This window comes from Neofelis nebulosa, chromosome 2 (genome assembly GCF_028018385.1).
Source record: "Neofelis nebulosa isolate mNeoNeb1 chromosome 2, mNeoNeb1.pri, whole genome shotgun sequence".
Lineage (NCBI taxonomy): Eukaryota > Metazoa > Chordata > Mammalia > Carnivora > Felidae > Neofelis > Neofelis nebulosa.
The window spans coordinates 379,074-395,767 of NC_080783.1; the positions used below are offsets into that span (position 1 = coordinate 379,074).

The following is a 16,694-nucleotide window of genomic DNA, read 5'->3' on the forward strand; positions in this document are numbered from 1 at the left end:
CAAGGGCCCCCCCCAACCCCCGGCTGCAGGACCCCTCCTGGCCCCGGCCCCGGCCCCGCCCCGGCCCGGCCCGCGGCCTGCTGGGAGACGTAGTGTAGAGCCGCTCAGGAAGCCCGACTCCGAGTCCCGGCGAGCCCCGCGACACCGCCCTGCCCCGTGGCTTGCCGGGACTTGTAGTCCAGAGCCGGCGGGCACCCGAGCGCGGAGCGAGCGGCGGGACTCGGTGTCCCAGAGAGCCCCGCGCCGGGCCACGACACCGCGCACCGCCTTCGCCGTCGCCGCCGCTGGGCTTTCTCCGGTCGCCGCCGCCACTGCCGCTCCTTCGCGGGCTGGAGGTCCGGGCGCTCCCCGGGCGAGAGGAGGCTGCGGGTGGGAGCCTTCGTGGGCACTGAGGAGCGGGCCGGGGGAGGCCGGGATGGAGCCCCCCGGAGGTGGGCGCGCTGCCGGGTGGGCCCGCGCCTGCGGCGGTTGGGGAGGGGGCCGGGCGGTGGGGGGTGTCGGGCGGTTACGGACCGTGGGGCTAGCGGAGGGCGCTGAGGGAACTGGGGGCGGGGCTTGGCGGTGGGGGCAGGGCGCGGGGAGGGGGGAGAGGACGCTGGAGGTGGGGTTCGGGGTGGGGTAGGGCGCTGGGGGCGGGGCTCAGCGCTGGGGCGGTGGGGCGGGGGGTGTGAGGGGCGTGAAGGGGCTCGGGGACCCGGCCCTGGGCGGCGGTGGAGGGTCGGAGGCCAGAGCGCGGGCGGGAGAGGCTAAGAAGGGGGGCCCCGCTTGGTGAGGCCATCAAGGAACGAGACGGGTGGGGGCGCCTGGCCCCGGGGAGCCCCGTGTACCCCGAGCAGCACCAGCATCGAGCGCGCCTGCTGTCCTTCCAGTTGACTGAAGCGAGGGAACCGGCTTCCAGAGCCTCGAGGCGGGATCTAGGGGCCTCGTGGGGTTGCAGCCGATGGTCTGAGGGCATCGCAGACATGGCTCACCTCAGGGGCTTCGCCAACCAGGTAAGGCTGGTTCCAGGTTGGGGGGTGTGCGGCAGCGTGCCTGCCCCGCCCCCGCACGTGGGAGCGCCGACCGCCACGTCCCGGGAAGACGTTTATTTCACCCACGAGCGTGTCACCTGAAAAGCGCCTGGGCTTTCAGGAGAGCCGCCCGCTGAGGACCCCGCTCCTCCGGGGACCCCGAGGAGGGGGCAGTGCAGAGGGGCTGCTGCCTCGGGGCGGCTGGTGCGGGGTTTTGGGGGGCAGATGCGCGCAGACTTCTCAGAATAGAAGCCCCCCCCCTCCCCCCAGCATCCACCCCGCGCAGGAGTGGAGGGTGTGCGGAGGCTGACCTTGGGAGCAGAGCGGGGCCGGGCGGCGCCGGTGGGTTTGTCTGGGAACCTGGGTGGCTGCGTTTGCGGGGTCCCGGGGCCGGGCCAGGGGCATGCCGGGCTGTGGCAGAGGCTGGGGGTTCCCTCCCTGGGGGCGCGATGAAGCAGCCTCGGGTGACTTGGTGTGTCGGGAGAGCTGAGGGCCCCAGTGTGCTTCTGTCGGGGTTTCTTGGGAAGGCTGCTCTAGGAGCGCGTCACCTGGGCCGGAAGTGCCTGCCTGCAAGGTTCTTGTGCTTCCCCACCCGAACCACTTTGCGGCGTCACCGGCGTCACCCCCACATCCGTCCGGAGTCTGCCCGGAGCCGGCTGCTGGTGCCGGGACGTGGTGGCGGCAGCCAGCGTGGGGGCTTGTGGTTGGTTCCCCTCCCCGTTTTGTTGTCTCAAAACAAGGGCGATGGAGGCAGCATGAAGGAGACTTTTCCTAGGTGCTGGCAGTGTGGTCGTGTTCTCAGTGGGCTGGCTGCTGCAGGGTGATGGGATGGCCCGTTAGCCCCCCTCCGCTGGCATCTGCCCCGGGAAGGTGTGGACGGGGAAGCCTGTGGGGCTCCCATCGAGCAGCGCGTCCTGCACCAGCTGTGGCCACAGATGGGAACCGGGCCTCACCGGTTGATGCCGAATGGGGCTAGCAGATTCCTCTCTAGGCTTTGACGTTTCTGTCTGGTAAGTCACATTACTGGTGCGCAGAGAAAACTCGGCCTCGAGCTTATTTTTAAGAGCTGCAGGATACGTTTTGCACCCGGAAAGAGCCTCCCTTGCCTTACCCCGCCCCGCCCCCCATCCTGCTGCTGGTGAGTGACAGAAGCTGTAGAGAAAGCACCGGAGAACCAAGCCGGGTGATCGTGAAGTGACTGTATCAAAGCTCACCTTGTAAGTTCCACGGCTGCAGCTCCAAGTGCACAGAAAGCCCCAAACCCATGTGTGAAGGGCTTTGACATTCATTGTCAAACTTAAGAGGCGGTTAGAAAGGTGCAGGTTAGAAAGAGAGAATTGATTTGGAGAAAAAACAGAACGCTTTGGGTGACATTTACTTATTCAGTAAACGTTTATAGAGCGCTTGCCGCCACTCTCTCTGCGCTAAGCCTTTTGCGTGTGTAGCTCTCGTGGTTCCCCTCAGCCTCACCACACAGGTGCTGTCGTCACCCTGGGTTTAAAACTCGGTACTTAGAGATGCTAGTTGGCTAGAAAGTGGCGGGTCGAGGCCTCGAATCCAAGTGTACCTGGGGTGACGCTCCCAACCGTCCTGCAGTCCGATGGCAGGATGTGTCTGTCGTCACGGCTTCATTGTTTCTCCCAATGAATCAGAAATACCCTTTACCATTCTTCTTTTCCCTCTTAGAACACAGGAAGGAAAAAAAGCTATGGGAGTAGTTCCCGTGGGTCCCGGAAGTCGGAGCCCCGAGCTGCCCCGTCCCCGTGTGCGGTCGGTGCTTCGTGTCGGCCCTCGGCGTCCAGATCAGACGGGGAGAAGGGACCCCTCAGGAACGAAGCCCCCTTTGTCCTTTCAGAGGCCAGTGACAGGGAGCCTGTCAGCGTATCATTTTCTCTTGAGACAGTTGTCACTGTGGCTCCATGGGGCAGTCCCTGCTTGGGGCAGTAGGCCGTGCTCCCCCACAGCCTGCCCTCCCACCCTCCCCATCTCTCCTCCTCCCTCCCCCCCCGCCCCAGCTTGTTCCTGTGCTGCCACCTGTCGTGTGGTGGGTGGGGATGGCTTCGCTCCCCTCATTTCGTGAGGTGACATTAACGGCAGACACGCTGCCAGGCAGCGGCCACAAACCTGGCAGCCTCAGGGTTGGAGGACAAGGGTGTCAACCCCCAGAGCCAGTCGGGCTTTTGAGCTTTTACAGCATCGCCTGGAAAAGCAGCCCGAGGCTCCCAGACCCAGGAGCTACTTGCCTTTCCTTCTCCCGGCGGGGCTGGGAACAGGTGGGCCCTGTGACATTCTTGTAGTGTCAGGGCCGCAGCCAGGCGTGTGCACGTGTCACACTGTCTGCTGAGTTGACTGGCCTGCAGTCGGGGGGACTCAAGGAGTATGAGAGTCGGGGGTTGGGGCTCCCCGCCTTCCTTGCCAAGCCAGGAACTCTGGCTTAGGGTCCACCGTGTTCTCCCGGGCAGTGGGGGTCTGAGTGCCCCATCTGGGGGTTTCCCTTGTTGGGTTGCTGGCCCTGCGTGGAGAGGGCCGCGGTGTTCTCAGCAGGGCTGAGGGGAGCAGAGCAGGAGGACGTGTTGCCAGCAATTGCCTGAGGGTGGGAAGGGGACCCGCTGATTGGTGCTGCCTGCTGTCCGTCCCACCTCCTCCAGCTCTTCTCTCAGGGCACCTTAGGAGAGGGACTTTCTTCGGCGACAGAGGACACAAGGTCAGGGCACCAGCTGGACTGGAGTTACTGGACAGCCATTGTGGGGTATCCTGCAGGGCTGTGCCAGCCCTTCTGGGGCAGGGGACAGGCTGGCGGTCTGGTGGACTGCCGCCCCTGGCACCGAATAGGCGGTGACGGCTGAGTGGGTGGCAAGAGCCTCTGGGAAGGTGCTGTTTGGGCCCATGTGGAAGGAGCAGGTCCGGGAGGGGCCGTGTCCCAGACCATGCCCCACCGTGGCAGCCAGGGAACGGCGAGGTCCCCCACCGCTCGCGGAGAAGGCCCTCCGGCAGGAAGGTGTTCTTGTCCTGCCGCCGGCCGGTCACGTGTGGGGTCGCGTGTGGGGCCGGGGGTTGGCGGGATGGCGCAGGCGCCCTGCCGGGCCTTTCTTTCGGGTGGGGGTGGGTTCTGGCCACGTGATCCGCGCCACCCCCCTCCTGAACACAGCCGAGTGACTGCAACTCGCGGCCACATGCCTAACCTGTCCTGGTTTTCTTGACATGCGCAGCAGATATGGAGATGCCCGGCGGTTGGGCCCGAGGGACCCGAGTGGCGCTCAGCTCTGTGTCCTGCTGAAGCCTTCAGCCTTGGCTTGGGGACTCGGTGGTAACTTGACCGCGTGCACCCGCTGCACCTTGTCCTCTACATGCACTGGCTTGGGGACTGGGCTGCTGGTTCTGGTGAGGAAGCGAGGAGGGCCACGTTCCTGAACCAGCTGGGCCAGCGTGTGGATGGAGCCCGGCCCAGCCCGCCCTGTCTGTGGGGACTGTGCTGAAGTGCTGCTCTGCCCCTTGGTCCCGGCCAGGCCCCGCTCCATCTGCTGTCCTGCGGGGCTCTTGGCACCCGACGGCCCCTGCTGTCCTGGCTCTCCGGGTGCTCGGAATCAGGGCTGCTCACCTGTGGGCCTGCGTGCTGTCCCCTCCCTCCCGGTCGCACACCTCGGGAAGGCGGCTAATTAGCAGTTTCTGTTGACGCGTAGTCTCTGTCTGGAGCTGGTCGGGCCCGACGTGGAGCTTTGCTGGGGGTGAGCCCAAGGTGGGCTCCGTGTGTGTGCCGAGTCCATGCGTGGAGGGCTCAGCTCGGGACCGGGGGCACCCACCCACCGCAGGATGGGCTGTCCCTTGGGCCGATGAGGCATGGGAAGCCGTACTTTTCTCCCTCGTGTACCCGGCGCCAAGATGCTCTGTTGCCAGTGGTGCTGGGGCTGTGGCAGCGGCCTCTGTGCCGGGAGGCGCCTCCTGGTGGATCCGAGTCTCGGGGCCTTGGAAAACCCTTTCTGCCTCTGCCTGGACAAGACGCTAGGCTCCCACCCTCCTGGCCCCCTGCGTCGCTCTGGGGCTGTGTGGACTGCTGCTGGCTCTCTGAGGACACAGTGGCTTGGCGTTCCCAAGAGAGTGCTGTTCTCGGGAGCCCGGGGGGCCACGTGCGCAGGGGTGTTGCCTCCTTCGGGCAGCCCCCCAAAGGCTGAGAGCCATCTCAGCCCCTGACGTGTGGAAGGTCAGCGTCAGGCGTGTGAGTGTCCGCCCACGGGCGGGCGGGTGCCCTCTGCCGGCCCGCGCCCTGGTGCTCAGACCTCTGGGCGCTCTTTTTCAGGCTTTGAATTTAAGTCTGAGGACAGGACAGTGCGCTGGTTTTGCGTGGTACTTGAATATCCAGGATTAAGCGTCCAAGACAGCATCAGTTTTCAACTCCCCGCTGGTGTGAGGGTGGAGCTGTCTTGAGGACTGATTTGGGGACCAGAAGGGAAGCCATTTCCGGGGTGTGTGGCTCCCAGGTGTGCAGGGAGAACCGGCTGACGCCATAGACTCTTGCTCACGAGGAGTTCGGGGGGGTCCGGGGAACCGAGAGCGCCGGTACCTCCCTCCCCTGCCCCCGAGTCTAGCTGGGGTGTGTTTGTTACAAACGAAGAGGCAGCATGGGTACGTTCTTGCGAACTAGGCCCCTGGTTTGCGAGACTGCGTTGGTGCTGTCCCCACTGTCCCCGCTGTCCTATGGGATAGCCTCGCTGCCCCCAAGTCCCCATTTCCTACCCACGTATCCCCTTTAAACTTGTCCTTGTGCCTCACTTGGCCCTCCCCACGTGTCCACGTGTGGGGTGTGGGCAGATAGGGCATGACCTTCATGGTCTCTCCACCTGCTCCACAGCCTGGTCCCTTGGCTGCTGCGGGGGCCTCTGTGCTCCTTTGTGGGGAGGGTACGTTTAGGTTTCCTGAACAAAGAGGTAAAAGCCTGGCCGGCTCAGTCAGAAGACTGCGACTCTTGATCTTGGGGTTGTGAGTTCAAGCCCCACAGTGGGTGTAGAGATTATTTAAAAAGCGTAAACTTAAAAAAAAATGTGGGTGGGCTCCCTAGCTCCTCATTTTGGGGATTGCCACCTCCTCCAGCAGGGTCACCCTCAGTCTGCCTGCTCCGTGTCTCTACAGCACTCACGCGTGGACCCCGAGGAGCTCTTCACCAAGCTCGACCGTATCGGCAAGGGCTCCTTTGGGGAGGTATACAAGGGGATCGACAACCGCACCAAGGAGGTGGTGGCCATCAAGATCATCGACCTGGAGGAGGCCGAGGATGAGATCGAGGACATCCAGCAGGAAATCACTGTGCTCAGCCAGTGTGACAGTCCCTACATCACCCGCTACTTCGGCTCCTACCTGAAGGTGCCTGTGGGGTGGGGGCTCGCTCCATGCCAGGCCTGCGCTGGGGTAGATGCCCGTGACCGCCGCCCCCCACCCAGGCTGCCTCCAGAGAGGCAGAAAGTCCCTGTACCTGCTCGGGAGGCCCCCACATGGGGACGGTGGGGACAGGCCGGGTCTGAAGGATGAGGGCACTCAAGAAACTACAGTCCCGAGGGCCAGGTGGGCGTGTAGGACATGAATGCGACCTAGTTGGCTCTGCAGTGGCCGTGGGGTCTCACTTCCTGGCCGTGCCGTCTCCCGGGCCAGGGCAGCCCCACGGCACAGCGTCTTTGAGCCCATCCCCCGCTCTGCCCTTGGGGGCCCGCCCAGGGGGACGCCTGGGTGCAGGTGCCCGCAGGCCGAGTGCCGGCTGGACATGTCATTCCTGCGGCCTGGTTCCCGTTGGGGTACTGGCATGGGGGACCTGGCCACCGGCCTGAGCACTGGGTCCATCTACACACACACACATCAGGGGTGTGACAGGAGGGGGGGCTGGATAGGGGCCCCTGGGGCCCTTTTGCGGTGGGTCCCTGAGGGTCGGTCCCTGAGGGTTCCTGAGGGCTGGAGGCCTGAGTCTCCCCTGACGGGGAGTGTGTGTCTTGGGGCCGTGGCCTCGAGCTCATGGGCGTTTCTCTGGGCCCAGGGCACGAAGCTGTGGATCATCATGGAGTATCTGGGCGGAGGCTCCGCGTTGGACCTGGTGAGGCATAGGCTGCGGCAGTGGGCGGCTTGTCGTGGGCAGGAGTGGACACAGGAGGTGGCTGTGGGGCTTGGGGCAGCAGCCCTGGACCCACTGCCTGAGGACCCCCGGCTCCTGTGGGCCTCCGGTCCTTGGCTGTTTCGGTGTGGTGTGTGCTAAGAGCCTTCTCAGCCCAGAAGTGAACTGGGGTCCATTTCCACTGGTTTCCCAGGGGTTCTGGGCTGGTGGGGTGCAGGCGGGCCAGCGCCCCCAGGTACGTGGGCTCGGCAGTGGCCGGGACCCCCTTCATGCCAGCGGAGAGAACGGTAGATGCCGTCTGGAGAGAGCCTCCCCCACTCCCACCTGACTCAGCATCTGAAGTCCACTTATCCCCTGGTGGAGGCCGCGGCCGTGGGGCTGGGATTGGCGTGTGCCAGTGGGGGTGCCTGAGGCCCGGCCGTCCCTTCTCTGCCTGCAGCTGAAACCCGGGCCCCTGGAGGAGACGTACATCGCCACCATCCTGCGGGAGATCCTGAAGGGCCTGGACTACTTGCACTCGGAGCGCAAGATCCACCGAGACATCAAAGGTCCCCGGGGGCGCGGCCCCTGTCCCTCGTCCCCGTCCCCTCCAGACCCTAGAAGCGCCAGGGTGCGAGGTGGAGGTCGCTGCGAGGGGTGTGCGGCTGGCGGTACTGGGGGGTCTGGGATGTGGGGACCCTTGTAGTTCGGCGCTTCTGGCCTGAACTCCCTTGGGCCGTCTGACGCCGAGCGGTGCCGTCTCGCTCTGTTCCTGAAGACGCTGCCAGTAACAGAACTTTCCGAGTATGTTGTGCCCGTACGGTGGGGACACCACCTCTGCTCCTCGGGTCGGAAGGGACCTGATTAAAGCAGACGTGTGGATTTTTTGCTCGTGGTCTCCTGAGCGCCCAGTGTGTGCTCCAGCGGCCCCACCGTGGGAGCCGGCCCTGCCAAGGGCAGCCGGGGGTGTGAGGGCGAGGGCCAGAGTCACCTCTGCCTGCTTTGCCGTTCGGGAGAAAAGGGCGGCGGCTCTGTTCTTGGGGTTTGTCCTATAAGGCCCACTCTGGGAAGGCCTGGACCTCGTGCCCAGGCGGGCCCCTCCCGCAGCCACCCCCCGGCTGTGCACGTGGTCCTGGGTGCCTGGCCTGCCGGGTGCCGAGGAGAGCTAAGGTCCCTGAGCCGGACCTGCTGGCGTCCCCAGGTAGACCTGTGCTTCCTCAGGCAGCTGTGTGCAGGGGGAGGGGCCCTGCGCGGTGCTGAGGGTGACCCCCTACCGTCCTGTGTCAAGCAGCCGCCAACGTGCTGCTCTCAGAGCAGGGTGACGTGAAGCTGGCCGACTTCGGCGTGGCGGGGCAGCTCACAGACACACAGATCAAGAGGAACACGTTTGTGGGCACCCCCTTCTGGATGGCACCCGAGGTCATCAAGCAGTCGGCCTACGACTTCAAGGTGGGCGCGGCGGGCGGCAGGGGGGCCGCCGCGTGGCTTGGGACCCCCCCCCCCCGGCGGCAACAGTCCTGTATGGGTCTCCGTCCAGGCTGACATCTGGTCGTTGGGCATCACGGCCATCGAGCTGGCCAAGGGCGAGCCTCCGAACTCTGACCTCCACCCCATGCGTGTCTTGTTCCTGATTCCCAAGAACAGCCCGCCCACCCTGGAGGGCCACCACAGCAAGCCTTTCAAGGAGTTTGTGGAAGCCTGCCTCAACAAAGACCCCCGATTCGTAAGGCCTGTCTCGCCCTGGCCGCTGGGGCCCTGGCTCTGTGGGGTGGGCCGGGAGGAGGCCTGAGCGGCTGAAGGCGGTAGGGGCGGCTCTGGGACCGGGCCCCAGAGAACGGCCCCGTGGGCGGGGACGGGGCCTGAGGCCCCTCCCTTGCGCCCGGCCTCGCCCAGCCCCGAGCGCCTCCTGATCCAGAGCGGGCCCTGGCCAGGGGCTGAGGTCTGGGGGAGCTCGTGGCGGGTGTTGACCTGGTGTGGAGGGGATGTGTTCCACCCCAGCCTGCTGGTGGCCTTGTCCCTGTGGTCCCCGGGGGGAGCCGTGAGCTCCGGGAGTGTAAAGGCAGAGCTCAGCTGCCCCTGGCGTCCGCTGACCTGTGCCCTTCCTTCGGCAGCGGCCCACTGCCAAGGAGCTGCTGAAGCACAAGTTCATCACCCGCTACACCAAGAAGACCTCCTTCCTCACTGAGCTCATTGACCGCTACAAGCGCTGGAAGTCGGAGGGGCACGGCGAGGAGTCCAGCTCGGAGGACTCCGACATGTAAGGGCCCTTCCGGGGTCACGCCCCCTGATGGCCGTGGGCCTTGTGCCGTGGCGGGGGTGGGGGTGGGGGGTCAGTGGGCCCCTAGGGCCCCGGGGCGGGCCTACTTGACATTTAGGGCCATGAGGTTGCCTCCAAAATAAACGGGGAGACTAAGGGCAGGTGTGGGCCTTGGGACCCCCAAATCCCAGCCCCCATGCTCCTCATGACACTTCTCACCTTCCACCGTAGTGACGGAGACACTGAGGATGGAGAGCAGGGCCCCCTCTGGACGTTCCCCCCCACCATCCGGCCGAGCCCCCACAGCAAGGTGCACAAGGGCACAGCCCTGCACGGCTCCCAGAAGGTCTGACCTGGCTGGGGGGTGGGGGGCAGGCACCCAGGCCTGGACACCTCACGGGCTACACCTTTTAAGGAGGTCAGAAAGCTGGGAGGGGGGCGGGGCACGCCTGACCCTGGGGCACACTCGCTCTCATCACCCTGCCGGGGCTTTGACTTGGCAGTCTGCGGAGCCCGCCAAGAGGCAGCCGAGGTCCCAGTGCCTGTCCACGCTGGTCCGGCCTGTCTTTGGAGAGGTAAGGGCCAGGTCAGGGGGTCCCCTGGGGCAGGAGGCTATCGTGCTTCCCTGCACATGCTGTCCCCACATTGCGACCTTGAGGTTTATCAGGAGGTGTGCTGGCCACACCCCCCCCCCCCCCCGGCGTGTGGGGCTTCTGGGCCCCTTGAAGCCCATTGTGGTTGGACCTGGACCTGGGGGCCAGGCTTTCTGAGCAAAGCAGAAGCAGCCGGGAGAAAGTACTTTAATGTGACCTCCCCGAGTTCTCCCCCTGCTGTGGTGGTTTGGGGTCTCAGGATGGCTCTGATCGAAAACTGTGACTTTTATTTTGAACTGCAAACGCATGGGATGGTCATCTGTTGAGACAGAGCCTGGGAGGTTCAGTTCTCAGTGCTGGATGTCAGGCTCAGGGCAGGGAGACCTCAAGGGTCATGTGACCCTGCACGTTACCTACCAGTGGGGGGTCGATAGCACCCCAGGGACCCCCACACCCTGGACTTGGGGCTGGCAGTAGGTCAGGGGCCCAGTTCCCACCGCAGGCCCAGAGAGGGAGGAATGGGGTGCTGAGAGCCTTCCTGAGGCAAGTGGGCCCTTGGGTATCTGCTGGGGGGCAATGGGTAGAGGCGGGAGAGCTCCCACCTGGAGGGGCCTGATATGCAGGGGAGGAGGTTGGGGAGGAGCAGGTGGCCAGAGCGGTACTGTCCGGCCATGGACCAGGAGCTTGGGCTCAGCTGGGACACGTCCCCACACTGGGGAGGGAGGCGGCCAGTGTCAGAGGAGGGCCGGGGCTGTTAGTGCCCTGGGCCGCTTGGAATGTATAGAGTGGAGGGGTGGGGCCCTGGGCTGCTGGAGCCCCTGCACCGTGTGTGATGGCGTGTGTGTGGGGAGGTTGGGGGGGAAGCATAGCCTCATCAGGTGGTCGGGGCCCCCCTGTGGGGCCTGATTCTGTGGGCGGGGCCTGAGGTGGAGGCCGCTGGACGGGGTGTGCTAGGAGGCACCCTTGTAGTTTCTGTGAGGGGTGTGGCAGGGGACCCGGGTGACCTGCTTCTAATCCCCAGGGCGGTGATGCCTCCATCTGGTTCTCACAGCCCCCGGTGGTGGTGGGGCCCAGGGTCAGGATGCCTTGATCTGGCCGTGCTGCGCACTGAGGGTTTTCTGGGCTGTTCTCTCAAGTTTGCAGGGCCTGAGGCACGGGGTTTCTGTGACGTGGTTAGCCTGGCCCACTGTCGCGTGACGGTGACAGGCCAGTAGAGACCCCTCTCGAGAATGGAGTTGGGAGATTCCCTCAGGCGCGGGGGTGGGGCAGCATCTGTCTTTGCGGGAGCCCCGGGTTTGGCCTAAGCAGCAGTCCCAGGAACCCCGGGGGACCCGGCCCACCCTAGCTCTGCGGTGGACCGACAGCTGGGCTCCCACAAACGCAGGTCACAGCGAGGGGCCGGGAAGCCTTCCGCGGGAGCTTCCTTCTGGGAGCGTCAGAGCCGAGGGCCCCGGGGTGGGCAGTTCCGGTCAGGCTCCCGGTGGTCTCTCCACAGCTCAAGGAGAAGCACAGGCAGAGCGGCGGAGGCGTGGGGGCGCTGGAGGAGCTCGAGAACGCCTTCAGCCTGGCCGAGGAGTCCTGCCCTGGCATCTCGGACAAGCTGATGGCGCACCTGGTGGAACGCGTGCAGAGGTGAGGCCCGGGGCGCCGGCCTTGTCTGCGTCGGCTTCTCTTTTTCTTTCCTCTGGAGCCTCGGGGCCTGCGAGGAGAGGCTGCGGCCCTCGCGGCCCCCGGCGGGCTGTGCTCAGAGGCTCGGGGCAGAACGCGGGCCGCCCCCTCCCTCGGCATCCCGGAGCCCCCACCCTGTCCAGGGCCGCGCCCCTCCTGGCCGGGAGTGACCGGGTCCCCCCCCCCGCTCCGCAGGTTTTCCCACAACAGAAACCACCTGACGTCATCCCGCTGAAGGCGCTGCTGCTTGAGAAGTGGGGAGAAGGGTCTTTGTGTGGAGCCCCCTGTGCTGTCGTGGCCACGTGGGCCTCACTGCCGGGTCACCGCCCCCCACCCGCGCAGAGGGTCCCTCTTCCACGTCCCCTCCTGGCAGCGGAGCACCGACAGGTGACCACGTGGCACGAGGAGCAGAGACTGTCGGGGCAGCCCTGCCTCCTCCCCTGCCTGGGGCCCACCGAGGCCGCGCCGGGCCCAGGTTTGCTTCGTGTCGCATTACTGTGTCTCCCAAGGACTCGTTTCGGCCAGGACTTTTTTTTTTTTTTTTTTTTTAAAGAAAACGAACTTCCTGCTTCCCTAAATGTTCTGAGGTTAAGGTGTTAGTTTTCATAGAACGTCGAGAGGCTCGGGCCACTTTCAATAAAAACCTGAATCGGACAGATGCTGGTGGTGGGCGGGGGCCCCGGTTCTGGCTTCTGAGTCCTTATCATGGCACAGGGTGACCCTGTGGCCCGCTGGCAGGAGAGCAGGGGAGAAACTCTTTATCTCGGACCGCACGCACGTTTGCATGGACAGACTAACAGAGCCCGTGTCCGTTTACTTTGATTTGTGAGGAAACCCTGGGGAACCGAGAAACTCTAGGCCCTTGCCCTCCCGGGACCAGGTGGGAACTTTGGTGTCCTCTCCTCCAGAGGGCTGCGGGGCGGGCTCCAGAGTGGCTGCTGCTGGACTTGCGTGGACACGTGTCACCTGGCGTGCAGCTGTGGGGCCCACCCTGGTTCCCGTTCCGGGCAGGTCCTCGGCGGAGCGCTGCTCTGGAAGAGGAGAGGGCAGGGGAGCGTGGGGTGCGGCCACCATCCCTGAACCGGGCCCGCCTTTTTGTGTGTCCTTCCCGGTGCCCACTGGGTCTCGGGATGACGGCCCTCCCAGAGGTCACTGTGAGGCGTCCCCACGCTGTCCTGCCCCACCTATCCTACGCCAGGGACCCGAGGAGACCACAGCCACCCCTGTGCCGTGGGGAAGACGGGACCCGCGGTCACGGGGGATGTGCTGACCCTGCTCTGCTTCTTGGTTCTGCCCTCCTCGGGCAGGGCGGGCTTCACGCCTCGTCCTCGGGGCGCCTGGCCCTCCCGGGGGAGCTGCTGGCGCTCTCGATCACCTCCATCCACCTGGAGAAGAGGCTGGGCCGTCAGAAGTTCCCAAGATGCTCACTCGGATTTCAGGGTGTGCTCTGGTCACACCAGTGGCCTTGTGCTCAAATAACTCCCCAGGGGGTAACCCCAGGCACGGAGCGAACGGACGAGCCAGCCCTTCTGGAGGCGGCACCCAGCCCTTCTCTCCAGGGCTCAGAGCGCCTGCCTCCGGCACCCTCTGTAACAACAGGAGACCCGCGGGGACAGTGGCCGACCGTGGCCGCCTGCCACAGGATTACCTCTCAAACGTGTACTTGCTCTCAGCCCGGAAGAAGTAGACGTGGGACTTGAACTGGAGCTTGAAGACGTGCTCCTTGTGGACGCAGTCGGCCTCCTTGGGGACGCTGACACTGTAGCCCAGCAGCGGGAGGCTGGCCAGGGGGTAGTCGTCCTGCAAGGTGGCACGCGGCTCGGCGGGTGCATCCCCTACCCCCCCCCGCGACCACCGCCGAGCCAGCTCTCCCCGTCGGGACTGAATGCCCCGTGGGAGCGGGCGGAGGAGCCGGGAGGCTGCGCTCTCCTGTGCTAGAAGCAGCGGCCGCTGTCTGCCAGTGCCACGGGCACAGCCACCTCCCCGCCCCGGCTCCGTCCGTCCAGCACCTTTACCTGATGAGTTTTGTAGAAGAACAAACAGAAGTTGGTAAAAACCACCCAGAGCTTCTGCCAGCCGTTACTGTTTTTAAATTTTCTCAGCAGATACCCTGAAAGCTGGTTCTATGGGAAAGAAAGACACCGGTACTGGTTAGCGTCCTGGGACTCTGTCCCGGAGCACCTGCTACCCCAAAGCGCGCGTCGGCCCCCGAGGGCTTTCTTGGCTGTGGCCTTGACTACACTTTCCTGAGCGGCAGCTTCCTTCGCCAGGGCTCTGGGTCGTCAGTCTGTTCATAGTCTGACAGAAGGAGGTTTACAGATGTGGGGGCTGAGGTCCCAGGCGCTAAGTAGAAGGACACGCAGTTTCTTTTCCCTGTTTATAACCTCCTCAGCCATGACCCTCATAAACCCGATGCTGCGACAGGCCACGTGGAGCCAAGTTAGCACGGTCCCGACAAGACAGCCTGGCCCTGAGCGTGGCGTCCTGACCCAGGATGGCCCCTGTGGCCAGTGGCCCCGCCTCTCCCTTGTAACCCTGACTGTGCTCACGAGGGCCCTGCAGGGACGCCTTCAGCCCGCACTCCTCGCCCCGGGCTCGTGGGGCCTGGCATGCTGGCGGCGCTCTGCCCTTTCGGTGGGCCCTACCTTTCGGGCCCCGGCTGACGGGGGAGCCCGGGGCTCTGACGGCTTCCTCACTTGGCTCTGCCTCAGGTACGACAGGAGCCCAAAACCCACAGCGAATGGGAGGTGGCCTGGGGGCCGAAGGGCTGGAGCGCGAAGTGGCCGCTCCGGGTGATGGAGGTGGGAGGGGAGGCGGCAGCCCCCACGAGACCGCCCTTTCCGGAGAACCCCAGGGACGCCGTCCGCCCGGCTCCTCCCGCACGGAACTAATCTCGTCGTGGGCCTGCACAAGCCCTGATGGTCACGGTCAGCCCGCAGCCTGGTGGCCCCCTGCTCTGCCCGGTCCAGCCCTCCTCCCCTGTAGCCAGCGCAAGCAGAGGGCGCTTGGGGCCGCCGTACCTCGACGGCCGCGCTCTGGTCGGCTCTGGAGACGCTGGTGTTCCGGTACCAGCACACGTGCACTGTGGTGTTGGCCCGGTGCTGGCCCTGCCCCTCCAGGGACCCGTGGACGCCATGAGTGTCTTTGGACTCTTGCTCCGGGGAGACCTCCTCAGAGGACCCTGGGGAAGGAGTCGGCCCTCTGCTCAGAGGGAAACGGGAGCACGGGGCGAGTAGGGTGGGGGTGGGGGGTGCTTTTGGTCCGGTGCTCTGGACTGGGGGATGAGGGAAGCCTGCAGCCCGGGTCAGCAATGGGCGGAGAGCAAAGTCACGCGACGCTTCTGCCAGAAGAGCTCGTGGTTCCTCCCCGTGCCCCGCCCAACCTCTCCCCTGGTGTTCGGGGTGCCTGGACCGTTCTCTGTGGAGGGAGAGCCTGTGGGCCAGCAGGAGGCCTGTGACCAAGAAAAGGGATCTGTAGGGAAGCTTAGGTGCAGCGGGGTCCCCGAGGGGGCGCCCCCGGCCGGAACTCACTGCAGGGAGGAGCGCAGAGCACGCTACCCGGCAGCACCAGGGACGGGTCACCCCCGCTCTTGGCCACGTCGATGGCAGTGTTCAGGTCACATATCCACTTCTCCTTTTCCAGGCGGGTGCTGGTGGGGGAGGGCCGAGGCTCAGCGCCCGGATCACAGGACCCAGGCCACCAGGGGCTCCCTGCTGTGCCGGCTTCTCTGACTGAAGGTCCGAGGGCCGCACCCCCCTGGGAGGTGAAGGGCCTGGAGGGGGGGCTTCTCCAGGGACACTTTATTCCTGAAACCAGAACTTTCAAGTCTCTGCCGCTGAAATACCAGACCCGTTCCTGGTTCATGATTAAGCTGCCACGGCTTCCTGGTGGGCCATTAAGTGTCCTGTGCTCTCTGATGTCAGCGGTGACACGATGACGACAGGGTGGAAGCCCAGAGCCAGGTGCCCGCCCGGGAGGAGAAACGCCTCCCCTCTGGAAGGGGCCAGGGACCCCCGGCCCCTACAGGGCAGTGAGCCGCCTGCTCACCTTTGAGCTCAGGCCTCCTTCACACTGGGGTGATTTGGGGGAAGTGGCTCGGCCGTGGGGGCAGGTGGAGGCCGGGCCCCTCCCCGACTTGAGGGGACCTAAGTGCCACTAACCACGTGGGCTGCCCCCGGTCGAGGCAGCTCAACAGCACCGTGGCCGCTCCGTGGGGACATTCTCAAAGGTCACTCGCTTTCCACCACAGGAGAACCTGCTCTCTGGTCACATAACTGAAGCAGGGCTCAAGGGGGCACGCGCCCCACAACGACCTCGCTCGTGCCAGGGAAGCACTCCCCCGCCCCACCCCACCGCCCCGGGCCGCTGGGTGCACAGTGGAACATTCTTACCTGGCTGCCACCACGACTGTTTTCTGAGCTGCACAAATGGTGAAGCAGTGTGGAACAGACCGCTCGCTCTCGCCCTCTTCTACCTGTGGCGGGAGAAGAGGCGGGCGTGTGGAGTGAGCCCGGGGCCGGCAGAGCCCGCGCCTGCAGCACAACGCAGGTGCCTCGGAAGCCCTGTGCTGGGCAAATCTCTGCTGACTACCAGGGGCTTCAGGGGGCATGGGGATCCCCGGGCCATGGCACCTGCCACCCAGGTGGGCGAGCTGTGGGCCGCAGGGCACCCAACTACTCACCGGTGGGTCCAGCACTATTAGCTGAAAGTCAAGCACAGGAAAAAATGTTGAGCATTTTCATTATCAAAAGGGGAAATGGACAGTTCGCTTTATAAACCTGGTACCAAAACCTGACAAAGTTAGCTTCAGAGAAAAGCCTAACGGACTGCTCACGGTTCTAAGTGACTCACTGAAGTAACTCCCAAATAAAATATTATCTAATCAAACCCAAAGCACAGACAAGAAATTGTCCTGTGACCGAGGAAGGGGGCTCCAGGGATGCAACGGTGCTTTGACGCTGGGAAGCCGGCCAGCACAGGTCTCCCTGTCGGGAGGAGGGCGGTCATTTCTGCAATGCCACATACACCTCAGCTAAAATCCAGCGTGTGACTTCTGATGTCTCTCACATGGAAACGGGAGGAAGCCGTAAACATGA

The 16,694-nt window shown here is 64.9% G+C and overlaps 2 protein-coding genes across 6 annotated transcripts in view; one reads left to right on the forward strand and one right to left on the reverse strand.

Moving 5' to 3' along the window:
* Positions 1-236: 236 nt before the first annotated feature.
* STK25 (serine/threonine kinase 25) lies at positions 237-12,143 on the forward strand. Its single transcript, XM_058698556.1, is given in 14 exon segments — positions 237-369; positions 870-992; positions 6,135-6,365; positions 7,027-7,083; positions 7,541-7,649; positions 8,372-8,529; positions 8,618-8,803; positions 9,192-9,337; positions 9,569-9,601; positions 9,603-9,646; positions 9,649-9,683; positions 9,841-9,912; positions 11,426-11,562; positions 11,794-12,143. Coding segments are annotated over 13 exon segments (1,278 nt in total). The 5' UTR covers positions 237-369; positions 870-962; the 3' UTR covers positions 11,834-12,143.
* A 230-nt stretch (positions 12,144-12,373) lies between these two features.
* FARP2 (FERM, ARH/RhoGEF and pleckstrin domain protein 2) overlaps positions 12,374-16,694 on the reverse strand; it is a 107,313-nt gene continuing 102,992 nt past the window's right edge. For 2 of the 5 annotated variants that reach the window (XM_058698528.1, XM_058698523.1), the window contains exons 22-28: positions 15,990-16,300; positions 15,129-15,247; positions 14,619-14,779; positions 13,614-13,721; positions 13,247-13,398; positions 12,918-12,983; positions 12,374-12,627 (exon numbers count right to left, since the gene is read on the reverse strand). In XM_058698528.1, coding sequence (XP_058554511.1) covers positions 12,561-12,627; positions 12,918-12,983; positions 13,247-13,398; positions 13,614-13,721; positions 14,619-14,779; positions 15,129-15,247; positions 15,990-16,300 — 984 coding nt within the window. In that variant the 3' untranslated portion in view covers positions 12,374-12,560. Of the gene's footprint in view, positions 12,630-12,869; positions 12,984-13,246; positions 13,399-13,613; positions 13,722-14,618; positions 14,780-15,128; positions 15,248-15,989; positions 16,301-16,694 lie in introns of all 5 variants that reach the window. The other 3 variants (XM_058698539.1, XM_058698548.1, XM_058698536.1) reach the window with 3 other exon arrangements.